This window comes from Phascolarctos cinereus, unplaced genomic scaffold (assembly GCF_003287225.1).
Source record: "Phascolarctos cinereus isolate Bilbo 61053 unplaced genomic scaffold, phaCin_HiC Scaffold_3;HRSCAF=262, whole genome shotgun sequence".
Lineage (NCBI taxonomy): Eukaryota > Metazoa > Chordata > Mammalia > Diprotodontia > Phascolarctidae > Phascolarctos > Phascolarctos cinereus.
The window spans coordinates 229,770,897-229,793,822 of record NW_027555736.1 but is presented as its reverse complement, the minus strand read 5'-3'; the positions used below and the strand labels follow the sequence as shown (position 1 = coordinate 229,793,822).

The following is a 22,926-nucleotide window of genomic DNA, read 5'->3' as shown; positions in this document are numbered from 1 at the left end:
CTGTCAAGTAATCACATTCTAATTGAGGAGACAACACATATGGAGGTTTCAGCTACAAGTCAAATGGAAAAGTCCCATGGTCCTTAAGATGCAGTGGCAAAGCAGATGTTAATGCCTCTTCTTTAATCTTATGTCCATTAATAAAATCATATCGGACTATAAGCAAACTAGGAGAGCAAGAATAGTTTACCTTTCGGATCTATGAAGAAGGGAAGAATTTATGACCAAACAAGAGATAGAGAACAATATAAATGCAAAATGGATAATTTTGATTACATTAAATTGAGAAGTTTTTGCACAAAGCCAATGCAACCAAGATTAGGAGGAAAGCAGAAAACTGGGAAAGAATTTTTCCAACCAGTGTCTCTGATAAAGGCCTCATTTCTAAAATATGTAGAGAACTAAGTCAGATTTATATAAGAATACAAATCATTCCCCAATTGATAAATGGTCAAAGGATATGAACAGGCAGTTTTCAGAGGAAGAAATTCAAGCTATCTGTAGTCATATGAAAAAATGCTCTAAATCACTATTGATTAGAGAAATGCAAATCAAAACAACTCTGAGGCATCACATCACCCCCATAAGATTGGCTAACATGACAAATCAGGAAAATAATAAATGTTAGAGAAGATGTGGGAAAATTGGAACACTAATGCATTGTTGGTGGAGCTGTGAACTGATCCAGCCATTCTGGAGAGCAATTTGAAACCATGCCCAAAGGACTATAAAATTGTGCATACCCTTTGATCAGCAATACCACTTCTAGGTCTGTATCTCAAAGAGATTATACAAATGGGAAAAGGACCCACATGTACAAAAATATTTATAGCAGCTTTTTGTGGTGGCAAAGAATTGGAAATTGAGGGGATGCCCATCAATTTGGGAATGGCTGAACAAGTTGTGGTATGTGAATGTAATGGAATGCTATTGTGCTATAAGAAATGATGAGCAGGCAGACTTCAGAAAAACCTGGAAAGACTTATATGAATTGATGCTGAGTGAAATAAGCAGAACCAGGAGAACATTGTACACAGTAATAGCCACATTATGCAATGACTGACTTTGGTAAACTTAGCTCTCCTCAGCAATTCGAGGATCTAAGGCAACTCCAAAAAACTCATGATGGAAAATGCTATCCACACCCAGAGAAAGAACTATGGAGTCTGAATGCAGATGGAAGCATACTGTTTGTTTTCCTTTTCTTTTGTTGTTTGGTTTTATTGCTTCATTCTCGTGGTTCCTCCCATTAGTTCTAATTGTTCTTTACATCATGACTAATGGGAAAATATGCTTAATATGAATGTACAAGTAGAGCCTATATCAGATTGCATGCCGTCTTGGGGAGGGGAGAGGAGAGGGAACGAGAGAAAATTAAAAACTCAAGATCTTATGGAAGTGAGTGTTGAAAACCAAAAATAGATAAATTATTTTTTAAAAATCCTATCAGTTTCTGATGTTGAATTATCCAGTAGTGTCAAGGACTGTAGGGACAAGAACTTTCTTTTCTAGGTCTTCAAGTAGCTGTGACTTTGGCTCTGGCAGAAGCAATTATTGCCAGGCTGTAGCCCTCCAGGGGTTGCTTCCCAGGATGTTGGCTAAGGGTGCTGCTGGGCTGGGCAGGAAGTATTATCCCCAAGGCTCTTGGGTTCAGGGCTGTCTCTTTCATGGTCTGAGGGAGATGATGGAAAGTGGTGGTATTGGCCTGGCACCTGCTGCCTTCCATCTCTCCCTTAGGGTGCCTTGCTGCACCAGCTGTTATGGATAGCCTGCCCTGTGTGTGGCAGTCGGTTGGCAGTTAGTGGAGGTGGCTGACTCCCTCTCTATAGGAGCTGCTTCTTCAGAGGATGGCTCTGGTTGGAAGCAGGATTGGTGGTCTAGGAGGTAGTACCACTCCCGGGATATTCTGCCTACCTGATTGTTGGTAGCAGGTGGTCAGCAGTTGTCTCTGGTGGTAATGAGGAAGTCAGGACCCTGCCCCACAATGATTTCTTTCCTCAGAGATGGCCACAAGGGCTAGACTGGAGGCAGGTCTGATGGTTTGGGGGGCACCACTATTCCCAAGGCTCTTGGATTCAGGGTCCTGGGTTGTCTCCATCAGGGTCAGGGGGGGAAATGGCGGTCAAGGTAGTGGTGGTTTGACTTGCCTGGCAATATTGCCTCCTGTCTTTCCCTCAAGATAGCTTTGCTATTTTCACTAACTCATTAATACTCTGAAGCAGGGCTCCTTAAAATTTCAAGGGCATGACGGTGTAACCTAGGGGAATGAACACTGATCCCAAGGATCCATAAATCTGGGCTCAGGTTCAGTTTCTCATACTTACTACTAACAACATTTCACATTTGTACAATGCTTTAAGATTTGCAAGTATTATACATATATTATCTCATTTGATACTCACAACAATCGTGTGACATAGATATTATTATCATCCCCATTTCACAGAGGAGGAAAGAAAGGCTCAGAGAGACAAATTAGTACTCCTGGGCACACACAGCTAGTGTCTAAGGCAGAATTTGAACTCAGTTCTTCTTAACTGGGTCCAGTGCTCTATCTGCTCTGCCATATTGATGACCCTGGATGTGTCATGACCACTGAGTCTTAATTTCCCCAGCTGTTAAAAAAAAAAGAACAATAATACTTTACTACCTACCTCAGAATATTGTTGAAGCATCCTAAAAACCTTTAAGACCTCTATACATAGGGATGATGGGCATTATTACTCTCTGATATCATTGATTACATCATTGTACTGTATTGGCTTAATCCAGCAAAGGATCTTAGAGAGGTGTTTTGGACTAGACTTAGAGAGTGACAGGGAGGAGGAGGAGGCAATATGAGAAAACATATAAAGAGCACATGACTTCCAGGTAGCTCTAGGACCCCAAACTCTGGCAGACAGAAGCTCGGTCTGAGGGTAAGTCTCAGGGAGCCATGCCCCGCAACAAGCACTACGTCAAAGCAGAAGCCTGTACCCCTGGTGAAGAAAATGGAAATTATGCTGTTGGAGGTAGGGCAGGTGAAAATCCACTGACCAATCACCCAGATATGGTGAGCTGGGTGGCACAGTAGTTCTGGTGGGAGAACAAGGACTTGACTCAGAAATACTGGAGCCTCTGCCAGGAACTGGAGGAGGTAAGGGAGACCATTGTTCCGGTGCAGGACACCAAGTTTGCCTTTGAGGCCAAGGAAAGGGAGGAACAGTCGGTAAATCTGCACCTGTAATGGGCCCCTGGCTGGAACCCAGACAGGGACAGGGACAGGGACGGCCAGGCTGCCCCACCCTTTGTGTCTCAGTAGGGCTGTAGTGTCCACAAAGACATCTCTAAGTCAAGGGTGACTTTGCATTCTTATGTCTTGGTTTTTTTTTTTTTTAAACCTCTGGAGGGAGGATGGGTAATGAAATACCACTCATCTCCTGACCAAGAGACTCATAAAAGCAAAATGAAATCTGTGTTTATAGAAATGGCTGAAGTAGGGATTTGTTTTGCTTGACACTGCATATTTGTTACAAGGATTTTGGTTTTGTTTTTCTTTTCTTTCCAATTTTTAAAGGGGACTCGGGGAAAGAAGAGGTGGGTTAGGGATAGCGGTTGCTGAAAAAATAAATAGAAATGAAAGAAAAGAGCTTTTTTTTAATGTATAGAAAAGAACAGAAGAAAGGTCAGAAAGAATCATGGACAAGAAGCTCTGGAAGTTTCACCTTGAATTTATTATCACTTAGCCTACTGGGGCAAAGAGATCATGTGTAGAATGTATTTAAAAAGAAAACCAAATGTAGTAAACATGTGCAGTGTCCTGTTTGGCCCTCTTTTTCTCTTTTGCTATTTATGGAGTCTGTGTTTATGGAATGGCTCATTTTACTTGGTGTTCAATTTCAGAATAAATAAAATTATACAAAAGTCTGCAAGAGTCTTCTGCCTTTCTTTTCTTCTTCCCAGCCATATCTTCTGCTTCCAGTCACGTTCCTTGTCGACTGTATTCTTCCCCTTCCTCTCTTCCCCCTCTGCTCTGCCCATTCTTTTCGCCATCCTGGGCAGCAGCACTTTGCTTTTCTACAACTCTCCCTTCATCTAGTCTCCTCCATCCACTCCAGTTTCCTTTCCTTGGACATGGGGGAAGGGAGGATGTAAGGACTCACTAAGCCAGATGGCATTGGTGAGGATTACAGCTGTTCCTGTGCCTTTTATTTATAAGGCTGGAGTGTCAGGCAGAAGTGAGGGGTTATTCTGCTGTATTTGTGCCTCGAGGCAAAGGTTCTCAATCTTTTTTTGTGTCAGAGACCCCTCTGGTTGTCTGCTGAAGCCTATAGATCCCTTCTCAGAATGATGTTTTTGATTGGAAAGTAAGAGAGTGTCCTGTTGGGGGATGGCTAAACAAATTGTGGTATATGAATGCAATGGAATATTATTGTGCCATAAGAAATGATGAATTGGAAATTTCACAGGAAACTAGGAGGACCTTAATGAACTGATCTAGAGCAAAGTGAACAAAACTTTTTGTTCAATCGTGACCCCATTTGGGGTTTTCTTGTCAAAGTACTGGAGTGATTTGCCATTTTCTTCTCCAGCTTTTTTTACAGAGGAAGAAACTGAGGCAAATAGGGTTAAGTGACTTGTTCAGGGTCACACAGCTCTAAGTGTCCAAGGCCAGATTTGAACTCATGAAGATGTCTTCCTGATTCCAAGCCTAGTGCTCTATCCACTGCACTACATAGCTCCCCCAATCAGAACTAGGAGAACAATTTATATGATAACATCATAGAAAAAAAACAACTATGAAAAACTTTAGAACTCTGATCAATGATAAACCGTGAGGGCAAAAGAATGAAGATGAAACATGCCACTTTTTTCCTGAAATAAAGCTAATGTGCTTAAGATGCAGAAAGAGACATACATTTTTGGAGTTGGCTAATGTGGAAATTTGTTTTGTCAGACTCTCTCTCTCTGTATGTGTGTGCGTATAACATAATGTTATGTGCACACACATATGCATATATATTTAGATAGATTTTTTTTAATTGCTCAAGGCAGGGAAGGTTGGTAGTAGAATGGATAGACTATTTTTAAAAATGCTTGTTACTTGAAAAAAAAGTAAAACAAATGCCAGACCTTCAAATTTAAAAAAAATAATTTTTAAGTGCATCAAGTAGGTACATAGGATTGTAAAGGAAATTAATTATACTGAAATATAGTTATCAAACTATTTTTAAAAAAGCAAGTTCATGGACCCTAGGTCAAGAACCCCTAAGGTTTGAAATCCTCTGCCCCAGGGCTGGTTACTCAGATGTTCAAAACCTGCTGAGGGTTACTAAACTCATTTTCTTCTTTAGCACAGTACCTTCAAGGGATTGATTTGAATTTATAAAAATAATTAAGAAAGAAATGTTGTTGAGGAATGTGAGTCCTCAGCCTAACTCATCATCTATGATTTTTTGAGGGGGGTAGGGCTGTCTTGTGGGTTTTCATTGCTAACTCTGTCTCACCCCTGCTTTCGCCTTCCAAACTGAGATCTAGTCAGATTCTTAGACTACTTTTCCTTGGACTTGAGATCTGAGATGCAAGGAGAATTTAGAGCATTGCCTGGGAAGTACAGAGGGAAAACCTTTGCCCTAGTCGAGAAGAGTATATTGACATGCCAAGTGTTCTCTGGCCCAGTGCAGAGGGAAAGTCCTAAGGCAAATCAAGATTTACTTCTGCTTTTAAAGTTTTTCTGCAGCAGGGACTACTTTTTTTTTCTTACTTGAAAGTGCAAATTAGAAACTAGATGAGTCAGAGAAGGAAAACTGAGTGCAAAAGAAGATGGAATTTAAGAAGTCGGACCCCTCATCTCCTGCACTGGGGCTCTGTTCTCAAGGGAGCCACTTAAGGCCTGGGTGTCAGGATGATTGGAACGAGTCCTAGCTTGGGAAAGTGGGTGAGGGCTAGAGCTCCATGAAAGGAGAGAACATTTCCAGTATACTTAAACATTCTTAGAGGGACTGGGGTATTTTGGCTCTCTTCTTCCACTTTTGTTAGCTTTGCCTAGAGAATTCAGACAAGGCCAGGGCCTTGGGAGGAGGGAAAGCTTAGCTCCTAAAATACCCTTTGATTGACACTGGACAGTTGTTATTTTTCCATAATAGAGAAATGGGAGAAAATGGGCTTATTTCAAAGAAAGAAAAAAAGGAATTAAGAAGTTCCTGCATGAGCATGCATTTGGGAGATGTGCTGATGGAAGAGAAAGTTTTAAGAATAAATAAATCTGAGTGTACATTGTGTGTGTGCAAAGCATGCCTCTACTTTCAGGATCCAGACTTTCTACTCCATCCCCAAACCATCAAATGGAGAAATGGAGATGGCAAGTGATTTCACCATACACTAGAAAAAGTGATGACTCTGTAGTCAGAGGCCCTGGGTTCAAATTTACCCTCTGATGGTCTTCCAGTGTGACCTTGAGCAAATCACTTAATCTTCCCAGGCCTCAGTTTCCTCCTCTGTAAAATAAGTGGGTCCTTCTAGATCTCTGTGATCTTCTGACTTCTATAACCTAAGCTTCTAAGTCCCAACCCAATACACAGAAGACTTGGTTTGTCCTTTAATTCTAGGCTATAAAGTGTAGTTTCCCAGCCCCCAGGAGTTTATCCCCTGGGCAACAGAAGGAAGAACCAAGACTGGCAGGATAGGGGAAGTGACTGGCCCTAACCCAGGATCAGGAGAGGGCTCAGGCATCCAGATCTTGGAGAAGGGCACAGGAGAAATCCTAGCCATTTGCCCTCTGCACACTAATGGCTACGAAGAAGGCTGTTTTGGGAGGCCCATTCTGCCAGAAATAAAGAGATATTGCTAACGGGCCCAGGACTGGGAAATCAGGAAGCCTGGGTTCTAGGAATGAATGTTTACTACTAACCAGCTAGGAGACCTGGGGCAAACCATTAACTTACCTGAAAGAACTTCCTCTATAAAATGAAGGGACTGGACTACATGATCTCCCGGAGATCTATTTTATAATTTTTCTGAATAGGGCAGGACCCAATATTGGAAGAAATCATGAGGCCAAGAAAGGAAAAGGCAACCTAGAGAACTCAGTGGAAAGTTACCATCCTACCCGACGCTTGTGGGGGATTTCCCACTGAATTGGGGTTGGGAATAGAGGCCTTGTGTATTCTTGTACCCCCAATCTTTGGTATAGTGCCTGACATACACATGTTGTTGGTGAGTGGTGTAGGACTCCATGGACTTTGTCCATGGGGTTTTCTTGATAAAGATACTGGAATGGTTTGCCATTTCCTTCTCCAGTGTGCCCCCATTTTACAGATGAGGAACTGAGGCAAATAGGGGTTAAGTGATATGCCCAAGCAGCTAATAAATGTCTGAGGTCGAATTGGAACTCAGATATTCCTGACTCTAAGCCCGGTGCTCTTTCCACTGCCCCACCTAGCTGCCCCGCCTGGCATATAAGTGCTTAATAAATGATTTATGGTTGATCACTTTTCTCTTCTCTAAAACAAGGGGTTGGACTCGACTTCTTCTAAGGTCGATTTTACTCTAAATCTATGATTTTACGGTCCTATGGCTGACACCCTTCCTCCTCCGCTTTCTCCTCGTTCCCTCCCTCCCTCTAGAAGGGGAGCAAGGTAGGGCTGAGTTACAAGTTCTGGGCAGCTCCCTCCCATCTCCTAATTGGAGGATGCGCAGTCTGCTCGGGTCCCGAAATAAAGCGGAGAAGGCAATACCTGTGAAAGAAAAACGCACGCTGGAACACAGGGCGTTTTTGTTCAGGGGGAATGGACTAAAAAGGAAGAGAAACAAAGAACGGGGCGAGGTCCTTACAGGGCTCCTCTCCCCCGTCTCTCTCTTTCTCTCTCACCCTTCTCTTTTCTTTTCCTCCTGCAAGAAAGAAGCTCCGGGTGGCAATAAAACTCCTAAGTCTAGGGCTCCGCCCCAGTATGTCCTGCAGCTGGGCTGAGAGTGAAGTCCCATGCGCTTGGTGAACCTCGGGACTGGAGCCTGGAGGGACTCCACGGGGCGGCCGACTTAACTGGAAACCATCTGGAGGAGCCGCGGTAAGGGCCAAAAGGGACTCGAGAAACCCAAGGTACTCCTCCGTTCCTGTGCCCCAAAGCCAAACGAGACTGGGGACTGGGGGAGACGCAGCCACCAGGAGCTGGGAGAAGAGACAGACGTGCTCTGGAGGAGGCGCCAAGCAGCACTCACCTGGACGCCCAGCACCTACCTGCACTCACACGCAGCCACACCTACACAGAAACCTTACCCCCCCCACCCCTTACACACACAGTCTCTCTCTCTCTCTCTCTCTCTCTCTCTCTCTCTCTCTCTCTCTCTCTCTCTCTCTCTCTCTCTCTCTCTCTCTCTCCTCTCTCTCTCTCTCTCTCTCTCTCTCTCCCCCTCCCCCTCTCTCTCCCCCTCTCTCTCGCCAGGCATCCAGATTAGCCGGCACACGAGAACGCACGCCGGGAAGGTAAGGTTTAACTTTATTAAGAGCTGGCCTTACTTCACTTTACCTTGACTTAGGGGCCCTTCCCTTTCATTCCACTCTCTAAAGTCTAACTTCCCTTGCTGCTTTCTATGGGGAATAGTTTGTCCCCCCTCCCCCCTTTAGAAGAGGCACCATAGAGTTGGGGACAGAGGTAGGGAAGACCTAGGTTCAGTCGCTGATAATTTACTGTCTGGGTGACTCTGGGCATGCCCCTTAACTTCTCAGTGTCCCCAGGCAGGTCTCCAGAGGTTACAGAATTGTGGGTCTCCATCAGAGGAGCACTTGTGTCTGCACTGGGGAATTCCCTGCACCAATGACACCACAGATCAAAACCATTAATAATATCTGACTCATGCTGTGGCTCTAAAGTTTGCAAAGTTTTATATACAATCATTTTATCGTTACAAGGTCCCTGTGACAGGGGGTACAGAAGAAGCTGTTTTCTGGGAACAAACTCCAATAAACTCCCGGTAGGATGGGACTTTTCTCCCTACAGTGAGCTTTTGCACCTACTACCTGCCCCCATGGTTAATGAGCATGGGGTTTAATCCCAGTGGGAAACCAAACATTCCCGAGCTGTGGGTGAGGTGATGGGAGGGAGGAGACCGCAGCTCCAGATCCAGCTAGATTAGACTTGGGGTGGGGGGGGAGGATGGAGGGGAGGAGGAGGAGTTTTGCTTTATAAGCAGATTCTGTCCCACCCAGTTCCCTGTTGCAATTTTATATGTTTCAGTAACTGCGGTGGGGGGGAGAAGCCCTCAGGTGGATTGAGTTTTCAGTCCCATCCAGACCCATCTTCTTTGGAGAGAACCCTTTTTTGACCATTCAAGGAATGCTCAACCTCAGGCCATTGAAACAAGGGACAAAAAGTTAGAAACGTAAAGTCTTCTCTGGGCACCTGGCTGGGGCTCCACCACACCCTCCTCATTGGCTCGTGGGGCAGGACCAGCCTGAGGAGACGTTAGAGTGGGTTTAAACCACACCACATAGGTATGGTTTTCCCCCTTCCTGATCAATGTCTGAAATTATTATTCCAATAACCACAAAATATCTAGCATTTGTATGTGTCAGACACTTTACAAATATCTTATTTGATCCTCACAACAACTACTATCTGCATTTTGAGGAAACTGAGACAACCAGAGGTTAAATGACTTGCCCAAGGTCACATGAGGCTGGATTTGAATTCATGTCTTCCTGACTCCAGGTCCAGCACTCTGTCCATTAATTGCATTTGGCTTAGGATTCTAACATTTGTTAAGAAGCACTAGGGATGCAAAAAAAAGTCTCTGCTTTCTAGGAGCTTCTAGTGTAATGGGGGAAGACAGTATGCAAAAAAACTATGTACAAACATGCATACAAGATAAATTGGAAATAATCAACAGAGGGAAGGTGCTAGAATTAAGGAGGATAGGGAAAGCCTTCCTGTAGAAGGTAGAATTTTAACTGGAACTTGAAAGCCAGGAAGAGGAGATGTGGAGGGAGAGCATTTCAGGCATGGGGGACAGCCAGTGAATCCATAAATATTTATTACGTTTCTACTGTGTGCCCAGCACCGAGCTAAGCACTGGGAATTTAAAAAAAAAAAAGGAAAAAGACAGTCCCTGCCCTCAAGCTCACAATTTAATGGGGGAAATAAAAAGTAAACAAGTTATGTACAAACAAGCCATATATGGGATAAATAGGAAATAATTACAAGAGGAAAGACCCTAGAATTAAGGTGTTGGGAAAGGCTTTTTTTAGATCTTGTATCAAAACCATGGCCTGAGGGCAGCATTTGGCCCACAATACTCCCAAGTGCTGCTGAACCTGATTATTATGAAGTTACTACCTGATTTTATTGTGTTTATATTTTAATTTTAAAAAAAGAAATATGTAAGCATGTGTGATTTTTCAAGTCAACATGCAGCCCTCAAGGCTCTATATGCACAGTTTAGTGGACCCCATCCCTTCTTATTGTTCATCCTTCATTCTTGAAGAGGACCAAGGACATCAGGAGGGCGATGTCTTGACTTGTGAGTGAATTGGGTTTAAGTGAGACAGGGCTGTGCAAGGTCATCAGCTTCACTCTGTCCTCCAGAGTCATTTGAGTCCAGTGGCCAGATATAGGTCAAGATGACTGGTGATGGCCCAGCACACCATTTCTATTTGAGTTTGATATCATTGATGTAGATTTTAGTTGGGACTTGAAAGAAGCCAGGAAGGCCAGTAAGCAGAGTTGAAGAGGGACAGCATTCCAGGCACAAGGGACAGTAAGAAAAAATGCCCAGAGCCAAGAGATGGAGTATCCTGCTCACGGCCCAGTAATGAGGTCAGTGTCAAGAGTATGGTGTAAGAAGACTAGAAAGGCAGGGGCATCTAGGTGGTACAGTGGATAGAGCACTGGCCCTGGAGTCAGGAGGACCTGAGTTCAAATGTGGCCTCACACCTTTGAAACCTACTAGCTGGGTGACCCTGGGCAAGTCACTTTCCCCAAATTGCCAAAACAAACAAACAAACAAAAAAACCAAACAAAGCAAGAAGACTGGAAAAGCAGGTGGAGGCTAGGTTATAAAGGGCTTTGAATGTCAGATAGGATTTTGTATTTGATCCTAGAGATGATAGGGAGCCAATGGAGTTTATTGAGTAGGAAGGTGCTCTTTAGGAAAAGCACTTTGGAGGCTTGAGTAGAGGATGGAGTGGAGTAGGGAGAGACCCGAGGTAGGCAGACCCATCAGCAGGCTATTGCAAGAATTCATTCATTAATTGATGGGGTTAGTTTGTCACCCAGCAGAAAAACAGAGCTCTGAGGGAATGGGGTTCTATGGGGCATATGTGGGAGGTTTAATTAATCTTTATATCTCTGTAGGTGTACCCAGGTGGGTATGCTCCATTCCACCTTCCTCTCCCATCATTCCCAACCAAACAAAAACATAGATAATGGCACGGACTAAGGAATGACTGAGAAAAAGCTTCAGGGGCTGTATGGGTAGGACTTTTATTGAGGAGGTGCCACAGTGAGCAAGACGAGGGTATCGCGTGACAAGTGAGAGCATCCCAAGGACAGGGCGTTGAAGGCTTGCTCTCCAAGAAGCAAGTTCTCTCCGACTCGAGCTTCACGAGTTGCCTCTAGGCATTTGCTATAGAATGTTGGTTGTCTTGGGATGGGACTCCCCCTAAAACACAACACCAGGCCAGCGGGAAAGGCATTATCAGCCCTTGCTTTGAATCTGCCTGCTTTGAAGTCTTGAGGTCTGGGTAATAGACATTCTTGATCATTCTGTTCATTCCCATGTAGATTGTCAGACTTCTCTGTTTGGAGTGGTCCAGCATCTCCATTCAATCAACAGCATTTCTTAACCACCTGCTATGTGCCAGACACTGTCTTAGATTCTGGGGATAAAAAGGTGAAATCCAGACAGTCTGATATGAAGGAGTTTACATTATATGGGGGTGGGGGGAGAAAGGGAAACAACATTTACACAGAAAAATAAATACAAAATACATAAATATAGGAGGATCAATCAGCATCCCTGATGGGGGCTACTTCACTCCTTGATTATAGAAAACACTGCCTGCAACTTTTATACCTAATTGTTTTAGTCTCTAGCCCATTGTATTCTCTGATTTCCTCAAGTGCATTGGAGGACTCAATCAATTGGGTGTCAACTGGGATGCTTTTAGAATATTTATACACATTGTCAATTCTGGATCCTTCTCTGGTGACTTGGAGAGACTCAAACATTGTCCTTCTGAGTGCTTCTCCAGTACTTTGTGCTAAAGATTTCATGGGGCACAGTTCTTGGAGATCTGAAAATTAATATTCTTTTGTGAAGTTTCATACCTACCATAACTAGTGGTCCTGGAGAGTGTAATCATCTCCCAAATGCAAATTAGACCCACAGCCCATGAGATGGTCCCTCTTACAAGGGTATCCAATCCAGCTCTGGATTCACAAAAACTGGGTTCAGTCCCAAGGGACCCTGAAGCCAGAGAAAAGGGATCAGAATCTTCTCATACTTTCTGGCTGGTGATATACCCAATCTAGAGATTCAGGGAGATGTCCTTAGCAAAACTTGGATGTGGCTAGTTTCTCATAAAAAGGGATTATCTGTATTGTTTCTAGAAAAGGTACTCAATATACTAAGTAAATATCATATATTAGATAACTACTTAATTCCTCCACCATAAAAGACACATTTAGAATGTGAAAGATTTATAAATGAGCTCTGATACTTAAAACATAAAACTGTAACCCACATACCACTCACACTCTCCCAGGAGATAAAGCCAATTTTATAGGACTGCTGTACAGATATTTCCCTTCTGCTTCTGATCTGTGATGATTTTTTTTTTAATCAGGAATGCTTGGGAATTTTCTGTTTTATTAAAAGACCATTTCCCCCTATAGCATTATATTCCCTTTTATTAGGTAAGTTATTCTTGGTTATAAGCCAATGTTTTTTGCCTTCTGGAGTATTATATTCTAGCTCTCCGCTTCTTTAAAATGGTTCTTGCTAAACCATAAGTGATTCTGACAGTGGCTCTTTCTATTTTCTGGAGGCTTGCAGCATTTTTTCTTTGATCTGAAAGCTCTGGATTTTGGCTAAGAAGTTCCTGGGAGTTTTCATTTTGGGGTTTCTTTCAGAGCTTCACTGGTGTATCCTTTCCTTTTCCACTTTGCCCTCTGGTTCTAAGACATTTGGGCAGTTTTCTTTTTTAAGTTTTTTTGAAATATGTCTAGGTTCTTTTTTTTTGCTCATGCCTTTCATCCAATGACCTCAAATTTTCTCTCCTTGATCTGTTTTCTAGGTCACTTGGTTTTGCTCTGGAAAAACCTTATACTTTCTTCAATTTTTTCCATCTTTTGACTTCATTTTAATATATCTTGTCGTCTTGTGGTCCATTCTGATTTTCAGGAAGTTTGTCGCATAAGCCTTGTTGTACCAAACTATTAATCCCCTTTCCAGTTCTTTCTTCCATGACTCATTTCTTTTCCAGTTTTTTCTTAGAGAGCTCTCATTTCATTTATAAAAACATTTAAAAACTCTTAAAATTCTTGCTTCATCTTTTCTAGGAATTCTAGATGAATTATTGCCCAAGCTGTATTTTTCCTTAAGGCTTTGCTTAGAGATGTTTTAGAATTGTTCTTTTCTTTGGGGTTTGTATCTTGAACCTCCTTGTGACAATAATAATTTTCTATGGTGGGATTCTTTTTTTTTTTGGTTGCTCTTTGTTCTATGCTGCTTCCTGACTTTAGACTGGATGCTAGTACCAAGCTCTGCTCATTTCTGAGGGGAAGGTCTGGGCTGGTCCTGCTGCTGCTGCTTTTTTCGGGGTATTGAGTATGATGTCATTCCAGGATCTCCAGGACAACTCAGGCTGGGGACTTGTAAGCTTTTACTGCTCCCAAAGTGTTCTGATCCATGGAGCAGGGAGATAGAAAAGTCTGAGGAAACTGGGGTGGAATCTGACCAGGGATGTGCCACATGGAGCATGCCTGAGAGTGGAATCTTTGTGTCAAAGGGAATGGGCACTTTCATCACTTTCTTAGCATAATTCCAAATTGCCTTCCACAATGGTTAGACCAGTTCACAGCTCCATCAGCCATACGTTTGTGTGCCTTGTCTTCAAGTAGCCCCTCCAATGTCGAACATTCCATTTTTTGTTATAGTTAATGTTCAGGGTGGGAGGTAAGACCTTGTTTTGCTTTACATTTCTCTTATTGATTTGGAGCAATCTTTCATATCACTGTCAACAATTTTAAGGCTTGCGTTTTTACTGTCTCATAGCTCTAAACTCTCTTTGGTCCTGGTGCCCGCCTTTGCTCCCCGACTCAAGAATTTTTAAGCATCTGAGTTATGATACACACTGACTGTGCTTAGGTGCTGGGATATAAAGATGACAATGAAAAATAGTTCTTGCCTTCAAGGAGGATAGAGTTTACTGGGAGATACAACAGAGAAAATGATGCGTAATTCCAAGGTAACATAAGGAGGAGGAGGGGGTGGCATGTGCGTTGAGCCTTGAAGGAAGCTAAGAGGCGAGACGTGATGAGGGAATGCATGGAGAGCACTGAGCTTGGCTAGAATGCAGCATGCCTGAAGTGGAGTAATGTGAAAAAAGCCGGGAAAGGAAGGCTGGGGCCAGATTGGGAAGGCCTTTTTCACCTCCCTCCCCCTTAATCGTATTTTTAAAATTTTTTCCCAATTAAATGTAAAGATAGTGTTCGACGTGGATTTTTGTAAAATTTTGAATTCTAAAATCTTCTCCATCCCTCTCCCTCCACCCCCCGAGACAGCAAGCAATCTGATGTAGATTGTACATGTATAATCAAATTAAATATATTGCCACGTCAATGTTGTGAAACAAGAATCAGAACAAAAGGGAAAAAACACGAGAAAGAAAAAACAACAAAAAAAGTGAAAATTGTATGCTTCGATCTGCATTCAGACTCCATAGTTCTTTAAGGTCTGGATGTGGCAGCATTTTCCATCATAAGTCTTTTGGAATTGTCTTGGATCATTGTATTGCTGAGAAGAGCTAAGTCTATCATAGTTAATCATGGCACAATGTTGCTGTTAATGTGTACAGTGTTCTCCTGGTTCTTTTCACTACACTCAGCATCAGTCCATACAAATCTTTCCAGGTTTTTCTGAAGTCAGCCTGCTCATCATTTCTTATGGAACAATAGTATTCCATTACATTTATATACCACAACTTGTTCAGCCATTCCCCAGTTGATGGGCATCCCCTCAATTTCCAATTCTTGACCACCACAAAAAGAACTCCTATAAATATTTTTGTACATGTAGGTCCTCCTTGGGAAGGCCTTTCTGTGCCAATGCCATCTTGCTCTGCTAACATATCATTCACATATAGCTCTGTGAGTTTTTTTAAATGTTCTCATTTGTGACATTCAGTTGACAGGTATATTTATTTCTTTGCTGTTTTCCCAGTTTCTAACTTGCCTCTGGACAGGATAAGAGTATAGCAGTAGGGACTGGGGAAAAGCATGCCCTCGTAGGTCGAACAATGGTACCCTAAGTCAGTTCTTGTGATTATTATTCACAGTTTCCTAAAGGACAGATCTCTTCTTCTACCAGAATAAGTGGATTAGATTCTCCACCTGAAAATAGAGAAGATCTTTCAGGTCAGAGCAGCGTTTGTTTTTGACCACAGGTTTTCAGTGCTATAAGAGAACTCAATAGTCACCAAGTCCGACCTGGACCTGACATCTCTACAATATGCCGAGCAAATGGTCATCCAGCTCGAAGATCACCTTGAAGAGGGAGCTCCCTACCTCCCTGGGATGCCCATTCTACTTTTTGGACTGCTCTGACTGTTGGGAAATCCCCAACTTCAAACTTAAGTCTGCCTGTTAGAGAAGCCAGTTGAGAGTGTTTTCGGGGGAAAAAAGAGGAGACTATGTAGGTCTTGGGGGCAGCTAGGTGGTGCAGTGGATAGAGAATGCCAGGCCTGGAATCAAGAAGACTCATCTTCATGAGTTCAAATTTGACCTCAGATACTTACTAGCTATGTGACCCTGGGCAAGTCACTTAATCCTGTTTGCCTCAGTTTCCTCATCTGTAAAATAATCTGGAGAAGGAAATGGCAAACCAGGTCAGTATCTTTGCCAAGAAAACCCCAAATGGGGTCACTAAGTGTCAGACACAACTAACAACAGCAACATATAACAATGTGGGTCCTGGAAATCAGAGGCCTAAAACTGAACAGAATTCTGTATTTGCTAATAGGGGAAAACCCAGCCACTGTTAGACTCTCCGTCTTCTGCTATAGTTCTTAGAATGGGAAGGTGACTGACTGATTTAGCAGGGAAAGGGACTTGGAGTTTAGGATATTACTATTCAAGTGCTGAAAATAGAACTAAGGCTTGGGACATCCTGCACTTTTATCAATACGTAGATAGTAGGCCAGAAAAGAGCTGTAGGCGTCAAGAATCAATTGAACAAGCATTTATGAAAGGGACTATGGGCCAGGAACTACGGAGATCCGGAGAAACAAAATGGGCCTCATTTTCCTTCTCCTAAAAATGAAGGAATTGGACTTTACCATTTCCAAGTTCCCTACCAACCCTAGGATTATCTATAGGGTAAAGTGTCAGACTTGAAGTCAGAGAGAGACTTGAGTTAGAAACCTGCCTTAGAATCAAGGATAGGGAACCTGTGGCCTTCTAGGTCCTTGGGTGCAGCCTTTTTACAGAACAAATCCTTTTGCTAAGGAGATTTGCTCTGTGACGTTTGGATTCAGTCAAAGGGCTGAACTTGAGGACCAAGAGGGCCACATGTGGCCTTGAGGCCAAAGGTTCCCTGCCCTTGCTAGATACTCACTAGCTGTGTGACCCTGGATAAATAGTTTAACCCCTTGGTCTCAGTTTCCTCATCTGTAAAATGGGGATAATAAATAGCACCTCCCTCACAGGGATTTGAGGATCAAATCAGATGAGGTAATATATACAAAGAAGTACAATAATGCTAACTTACATTTATTTATTTTATTTATAATATTTTTAGCTGTTAATTAGATTTAAAGAAAAATTTGTTTTAGGCAATTGGGGTTAAGTGACTCCCCCAGGGTCGCACAGCTAGTAAGTGTTAAGTGTCTGAGGCTGGGTTTGAACTCAGGTCCTCCTGACTTCAGGGTTGGTGCTCTATCCACTGGACCACCTAGCTGCCCCAAGTTTGATTTTTTTAAAAGTAGTTTAGAAATTCAATGGTTATGTCAAAGAAGAGTCTTATTTACTCTATAAGGTTTCTTAAGTCCCATGTTATTTTTCCCTGTATTTTTGGTTCACAACTATTAAACATACTCTTCTTTACATATGACACTGTGGACCTAGCATCAGTAGGAGGGAAGGGAAGCAAAGGGGGGAGCATTTATTAAGCACGTACTATGTGCCAGGCACTGTGCTAAGTGCTTTACAAAGATTACCTGATTGGATCCTCACAACAGCCCTATCGAGTAGGTACTATTATAATTCCCATTTTACGGATGAGGAAACTTAGGCAAACCCCCCGGGTTACACAGCCAGTAAGTTTCTGAGTCAGGATTTGAACTCGTGTCCATTGCTTCTCCTAGCTGCCTTTGTGTTCTGAGTTCGGTTTCCAGGGGAAGTTTGGTTTGAGTCTAGTTTCCAGTAGAAGGAACCGGGGACTGAAAGACAGGTTCTCATCCTGTTTCTGGCATTCTCTAGCTGGGTGACCTTGGGTGAATTATTTTGCCACTCTGGATTTCCATAGTCTTCTTTACCTGCAAAATTAGGGTATTGGACCAGGTAATTTTTAAAGCTCCCCTTTGGTGGGCATTTTACATTCTGCTGGGGGATCCATACTTTTTTCCTTTCACCCTTGTGGCTCATAGCATTTGCTAGATAACTGGTTAGAGTTAGGGCCGTGACATGTGGCTATAGGAAGGGGTGAAATGCGTTGGAACCTGGGAGGCCTCATTAACATGATTTTCTTAAGTCACTAACTTAGCAGGCCAGAGCCATGTAACGTAGGAAGAGCCTTGTTGACGAAGTAAAGGCCACACTTGGGTCTAATAGGGTCGGATCCTATTCATTCAGAATTTGTTCATTAGATCTGGGCTAGGCTGCAGTTTACCTTTGAACCACCTAAGCAAATAACATTTGGGGTGGTGTGGGAAACAGCAAGGCACTGGAAGACAGAAGATCTGGCTTTTATTCTCAGCTCCTCCACTTACTAGGGATAGATCTATGTGCTAGGTGGGTCGGTCAGTCAATCAATGTTTATTAAGCACCTATGTTCCAGGTGGGCAGCTAGGTGGTGCAGTGGATGAACAGACTGGCCTAGAGTCAGGAAGACATGAATTCGAATTTGGCCTCAGATACTTACTAGCTATGTGACCTTGGGCAAGTCATTTAACCCTGTTTGCCTCAGTTCCCTCATCTGTAAAATGAGCTGGAAAAGGAAATGGAACACCAGTCCTGTATCTTTGTCAAGACGATACCAAGTAGGGTCGCAGAGAGTCAGACGCTACCGAAAAATTACTGAACAACCTACACTTACTAGCATGACCTTGGGCAAGTCACCTCTCTGGGTCTTGCTTTTTTTCAATGTAAAATGAGGATATCTGTTCTGCTAATGTCACAGAATTGTTGTGGGATAAAGTTAGGTGATGGCTATGAAAGTACTTTATTGGGGCAGCTAGGCGGTGCAGTGAATAGAGCACTGGCCCTAGGTCAGGAGGACCTCAGTTCAAATCTGGCCTCAGACCCTGGGCAAGACACTTAACTCTAGTTGTCTCCCCCCCCAAAAAAAGTACTTTATATAAATTGTAAAGAGCTGTATGAGGGGTGGCACGGTGTTGGAGTCAGGAAGACCTGGGTTTAAGTTCTAACTCTGACACATAAATGCCATATCACCGTAGGCAGAAAACTAAACCTCCCAGTTTTTCAGGCCGCTCTAAGCCTGTAAGTTCTAGGTGAGTTGCCAAGCCTTCACCAATGGATTCTTCCAGCCACTTGCGTGCACAGCCTAGACGTCATTCTTTTTTCTTCACTCTTATTTACCCTGTATATACAATTGGTTGTCAGACCTTATCTCCTCTATCTCTTCAACTGACCTCTGTCTCTATCCTCACCACAAGCACTCTAGTCAAGGCCCTTATCACCTTTTGCCTGGACTTTTGCTTTAGTTCCTCCATGGTCTCAAAGCATCTGGTCTCTCTCTTCCCAGTCCAGTCTCTCCACAGATGCCAAATGGATAATTCTGACGTACATTATCTGATGACGTCGGTGCCCGCCTAGCTCAAGAAGCTTCGATGCCTCCCCATTGCCTGTAAGATGAAACACAGACTCCTCTGTGTCTGCATTTGGGTGACTTTCCTCTACTGGGCTGCCAAAGGGATTGGCTTTAGCTCTGTGCATATCCACCGTTCCTTTTCACCCTTAGCACAGACTTTGACAAAGGAGGGAGGACATTGTGATACATACTAGAGACATCTCTGAGAGGGGACGGGCCTCAGATGCCGGAGGCACTGATGGGAACATCTTTATTCTCCTAGGGATTGGTTCTCTCCTTGCCCTTCCCCTCTCTACTTTGCACCCCCGAGCTCACTGAAAGCACTCGTCTTACTGAGCATTTTTCTTCCCGTGCAGGAAATGAAGACGCATCCCCTTTTGCTGTTGCCGCCGCTGCTGCTGCTGTTTCTGCTGCTGCTGCCGTCACCTGCATCTTCAGTAAGTGAGACTGCCTTCTAAGGGAAGGAGGGCTAGGAACCAATGGGGAGGAGTGTCAGAGTCCATACAGTGCGGGACCAGAGTCAGGAAGACCTGTGTCTTAATCTTACCTCAGACTCTTAATAGTTGTGTGACCCTGAGCCAGTCACTTCATCTTTGTGTGCCTCAGTTTCGCCATCTATAAAAAGAAGGAGTGGGAGTAATGTCCCTTCCAACTTGAAAACTATGTTCCAGTGATCTAGTGATAGGAGTCTCTGGGCAGTGACCGTAAGGACTCTCTTGTCTGTGACTGACCCCTTCTTGGTACTTGGCACACCATCCAGATGCCCCCAGGCAAGCTGGACTACACATTGCTGTGGTACGGTGGAAAGAACATTGGGTCTGATGTCAGAGAATGAGGGGGTCAAATCTCACTTCTGATGCTTGTGATCCTTGGACAGCAAGCTTAAGGAAAGAATTATGGGATTGTATCTATCACACCAACCACATGACTGTTTCTTGGGGGGTAACAGAAATAGTAATAATAATCATAGCTAGTATTTACATAGTGTCTATTATGTGCCAGGCACCGTGTTAAGCACTTTACAAATATCATCTCATTTTATCCTCACAATAACCCTGGAAATTAGGTGTGATTGCTAACTCCATCTTACAGTTGAGGAAACTGAGTTAAACAGAGGTTAAATGACTTACTCAAGTTCACATGGCTAGTGTCTGGTGCCAGATTTGAACTCAAGTCTTCCTGACTCTAGACCCAACACTCTACCCACTGCACCACCCCTCATGTGGGTAGAAGAAAATTACTCTGGCTAGTTAGAGTCTGATATTAGCTAATTTCCTGGGACATAGGAAGAAAGTGAATTTGTAGCTATTTTAAGTGGTGAGTTAGTCAACAATCAGTCATTTATTAAGTTAATTGTCATTTTTTATTATCACCATCACCATCATCATCCTCATTATAATTTATTAAGTGCCTGCTGTATGCCAAGCAATATGTTTAAGTGCTTGAGAATACAAAGAAAAGCAAGAAGAGATAGTCTCAGCCCAGGATAGAATGTGCAAACATCTAGATAAATGTTATTTATCTATATACGCGTGTGTTATACACATATAGGCATGCACACATGTGTGGACATACCTAATTATCTAGGTACATGCATGTGTGTGTATACACACATGTATACACATATACATGCACACATATACATGTATGTATATACATAGCTACATATACATATACAAAAATATACATATGTATGTAGTAGTTGAAGATTATTTGAGAGAGGAAGACATTATTTTAGTAGTGGAGGGGGACCAGGAAGGGCCTTCTGTAGAAGGTAGGATTTCAGTGGAATTCTGAAGGAAGCCAGGAAAACTAGAAGCAGCTGTTTATCACATGGCCTTGAGGGGCTATTTCAGTAGTTTATGGATAGATGAACTCTGGAAAGGCTCATTTCAATGATGCCAAGTTCTTAGACAATTTCTAGAGCTAGTAGGCAAAAGGAGGAGAAGTGAGGTGGGAGGTGGGGAGGGAATAAGCGTTTGTATAGTGTCTACTATATGGCAAGCACTGGGCTAAGTGCTTTTTACAAATACTATCTTATTTGAGCCTTACAACAGCCCTGTGAGAGAGGTACTATTATTAGCCTTATATACTTAAGGAAACTGAGGTAGACAGAAGTTAAATGACTTACCCAGGGTCACACAGTCAATAAATGTCTTTGAACTCAGATCTTTTCTGACTCCAGGCAGCATGGTACAGTGGAAAGGACATTGACCACGGAGTCAAGGGAACTGGGTTTGAATACTGTTTCTGACATTTATTACCTTTATGACCTTGGGCAAGTCACTGAAATTCCTTAGGCCTCATTTTCTTTATTTGTAAATAAGGTGGTTGTACTATATGGCCTCTGAGGTCCCTTCCAATTTTAGATTTATGATCCTATGACTCCTGCTCTCTCACTTTTGAAAAGTCTAAATAATGTAGGCATACTCCGTGGGCCACTAGGAAGATGCTCTGATTGCTATGCTCAGGCCTAGTCAGTGCTTCTAAAAAAAAAAAAAAGGAACAGGAAGAAATCCAAGCCATAAATGGCCATGTGGGGGAAAACACATGTTCCAAAATCACTAGTAATTAGAGAAATGCCAACTTAAAGAACTAGAAAGTTCAGTCTCACATCCACCAAATTGACAAAAAAGAAAAATGTCAGTTTTTGAAGGGACTGCAAGAAGATAGGTGTACTAATACACTGTTGGAGAAGATAGAAATTGGTCTAGCAACTCAGGAGAGCAGTTTGGAACTAGTTACAAAAAGTCATTGAATTATGAGTGCCCTTTGACCCAGAGATACCACTATGAGGCCAATAACCCCCCCCAAGAGATCAAAGAAAGAGGAAAAGGACATTTGTGTACAAAAATATTTATATCAGTTTTTTTTTATTGTAGCAAAGAACCAGAAACTATAGGCCCGTACTCATCATTTGGGTAATGGTATATGGATGGAACGTTATTACATAGTAAGAAATGATATGAGAGGAAACATCAGAGAAGTCTAGGAAGATTTGTATGAACTGATGCAGAGTGAAAAGAAGAGAACCAGGGCAATAACTTATGCCATGCCTGCTACATTATAAAGAGCAATAATTTTTAAAGAATGTTTAAAGAAATCTGATCAATGGCCAGCTATAACTCCAAAGGACCGATAATGAAGCAAGCTACCTGCCTTTGGCAGGGAGGTGATGGACTCAAGGGATAGAATGAGCTGTATATTTTTGGATGTGGCCAACATATGGCTTTATTTTGCGTGATTATGCTTATTTGTTATAAGGGTTTTATTTATTTTTTAATTGGTTTTGGGGAGAGGTAGACCAGTGATAGTGTTGCAAAAAAAAAACCCAAAACAATAATAAGATAAAGTCATTGAAAAATCTTAAAGGCAGAAAAGAGAACAGAAGGGAGTTCAAAAGGAGGCACAGACAAGTGGGACAGCTTTGAAAGTAGTGTATTGAATTTATCATATACTTTTTAAAAAAGCAAATTGTATATAGTAGAGATTCAAGATTTCACAAGCAACAATTTTTTGTATTCTACGTTGTATATGGAAATGCTAATTCTTTTTTGTATCTTTTTTTTTCTTTTTAGGCAATTGGGGTTAAGTGACTTGCCCAGGGTCACACAGATAGTAAGTGTCAGGTATTTGGTATTTGGTCTGAGGTCAGATCTGAACTCAGGTCCTCCTGTCTTCAGG

General features: G+C 42.6%; 1 protein-coding gene across 6 annotated transcripts in view; it reads left to right on the top strand.

The window, feature by feature from the left end:
- Positions 1-7,680: 7,680 nt before the first annotated feature.
- The window catches only part of PAPLN (papilin, proteoglycan like sulfated glycoprotein), a 90,032-nt gene continuing 74,786 nt past the window's right edge, over positions 7,681-22,926 (top strand). For 4 of the 6 annotated variants that reach the window (XM_020986340.2, XM_020986338.2, XM_020986337.2 and 1 more), the window contains exons 1-4: positions 7,681-8,045; positions 8,421-8,461; positions 19,177-19,278; positions 19,599-19,679. In XM_020986340.2, coding sequence (XP_020841999.1) covers positions 19,602-19,679 — 78 coding nt within the window. In that variant the 5' untranslated portion in view covers positions 7,681-8,045; positions 8,421-8,461; positions 19,177-19,278; positions 19,599-19,601. The remainder of the gene's footprint in view (positions 8,046-8,420; positions 8,462-19,176; positions 19,279-19,598; positions 19,680-22,926) is intronic. The other 2 variants (XM_020986335.2, XM_020986336.2) reach the window with 2 other exon arrangements.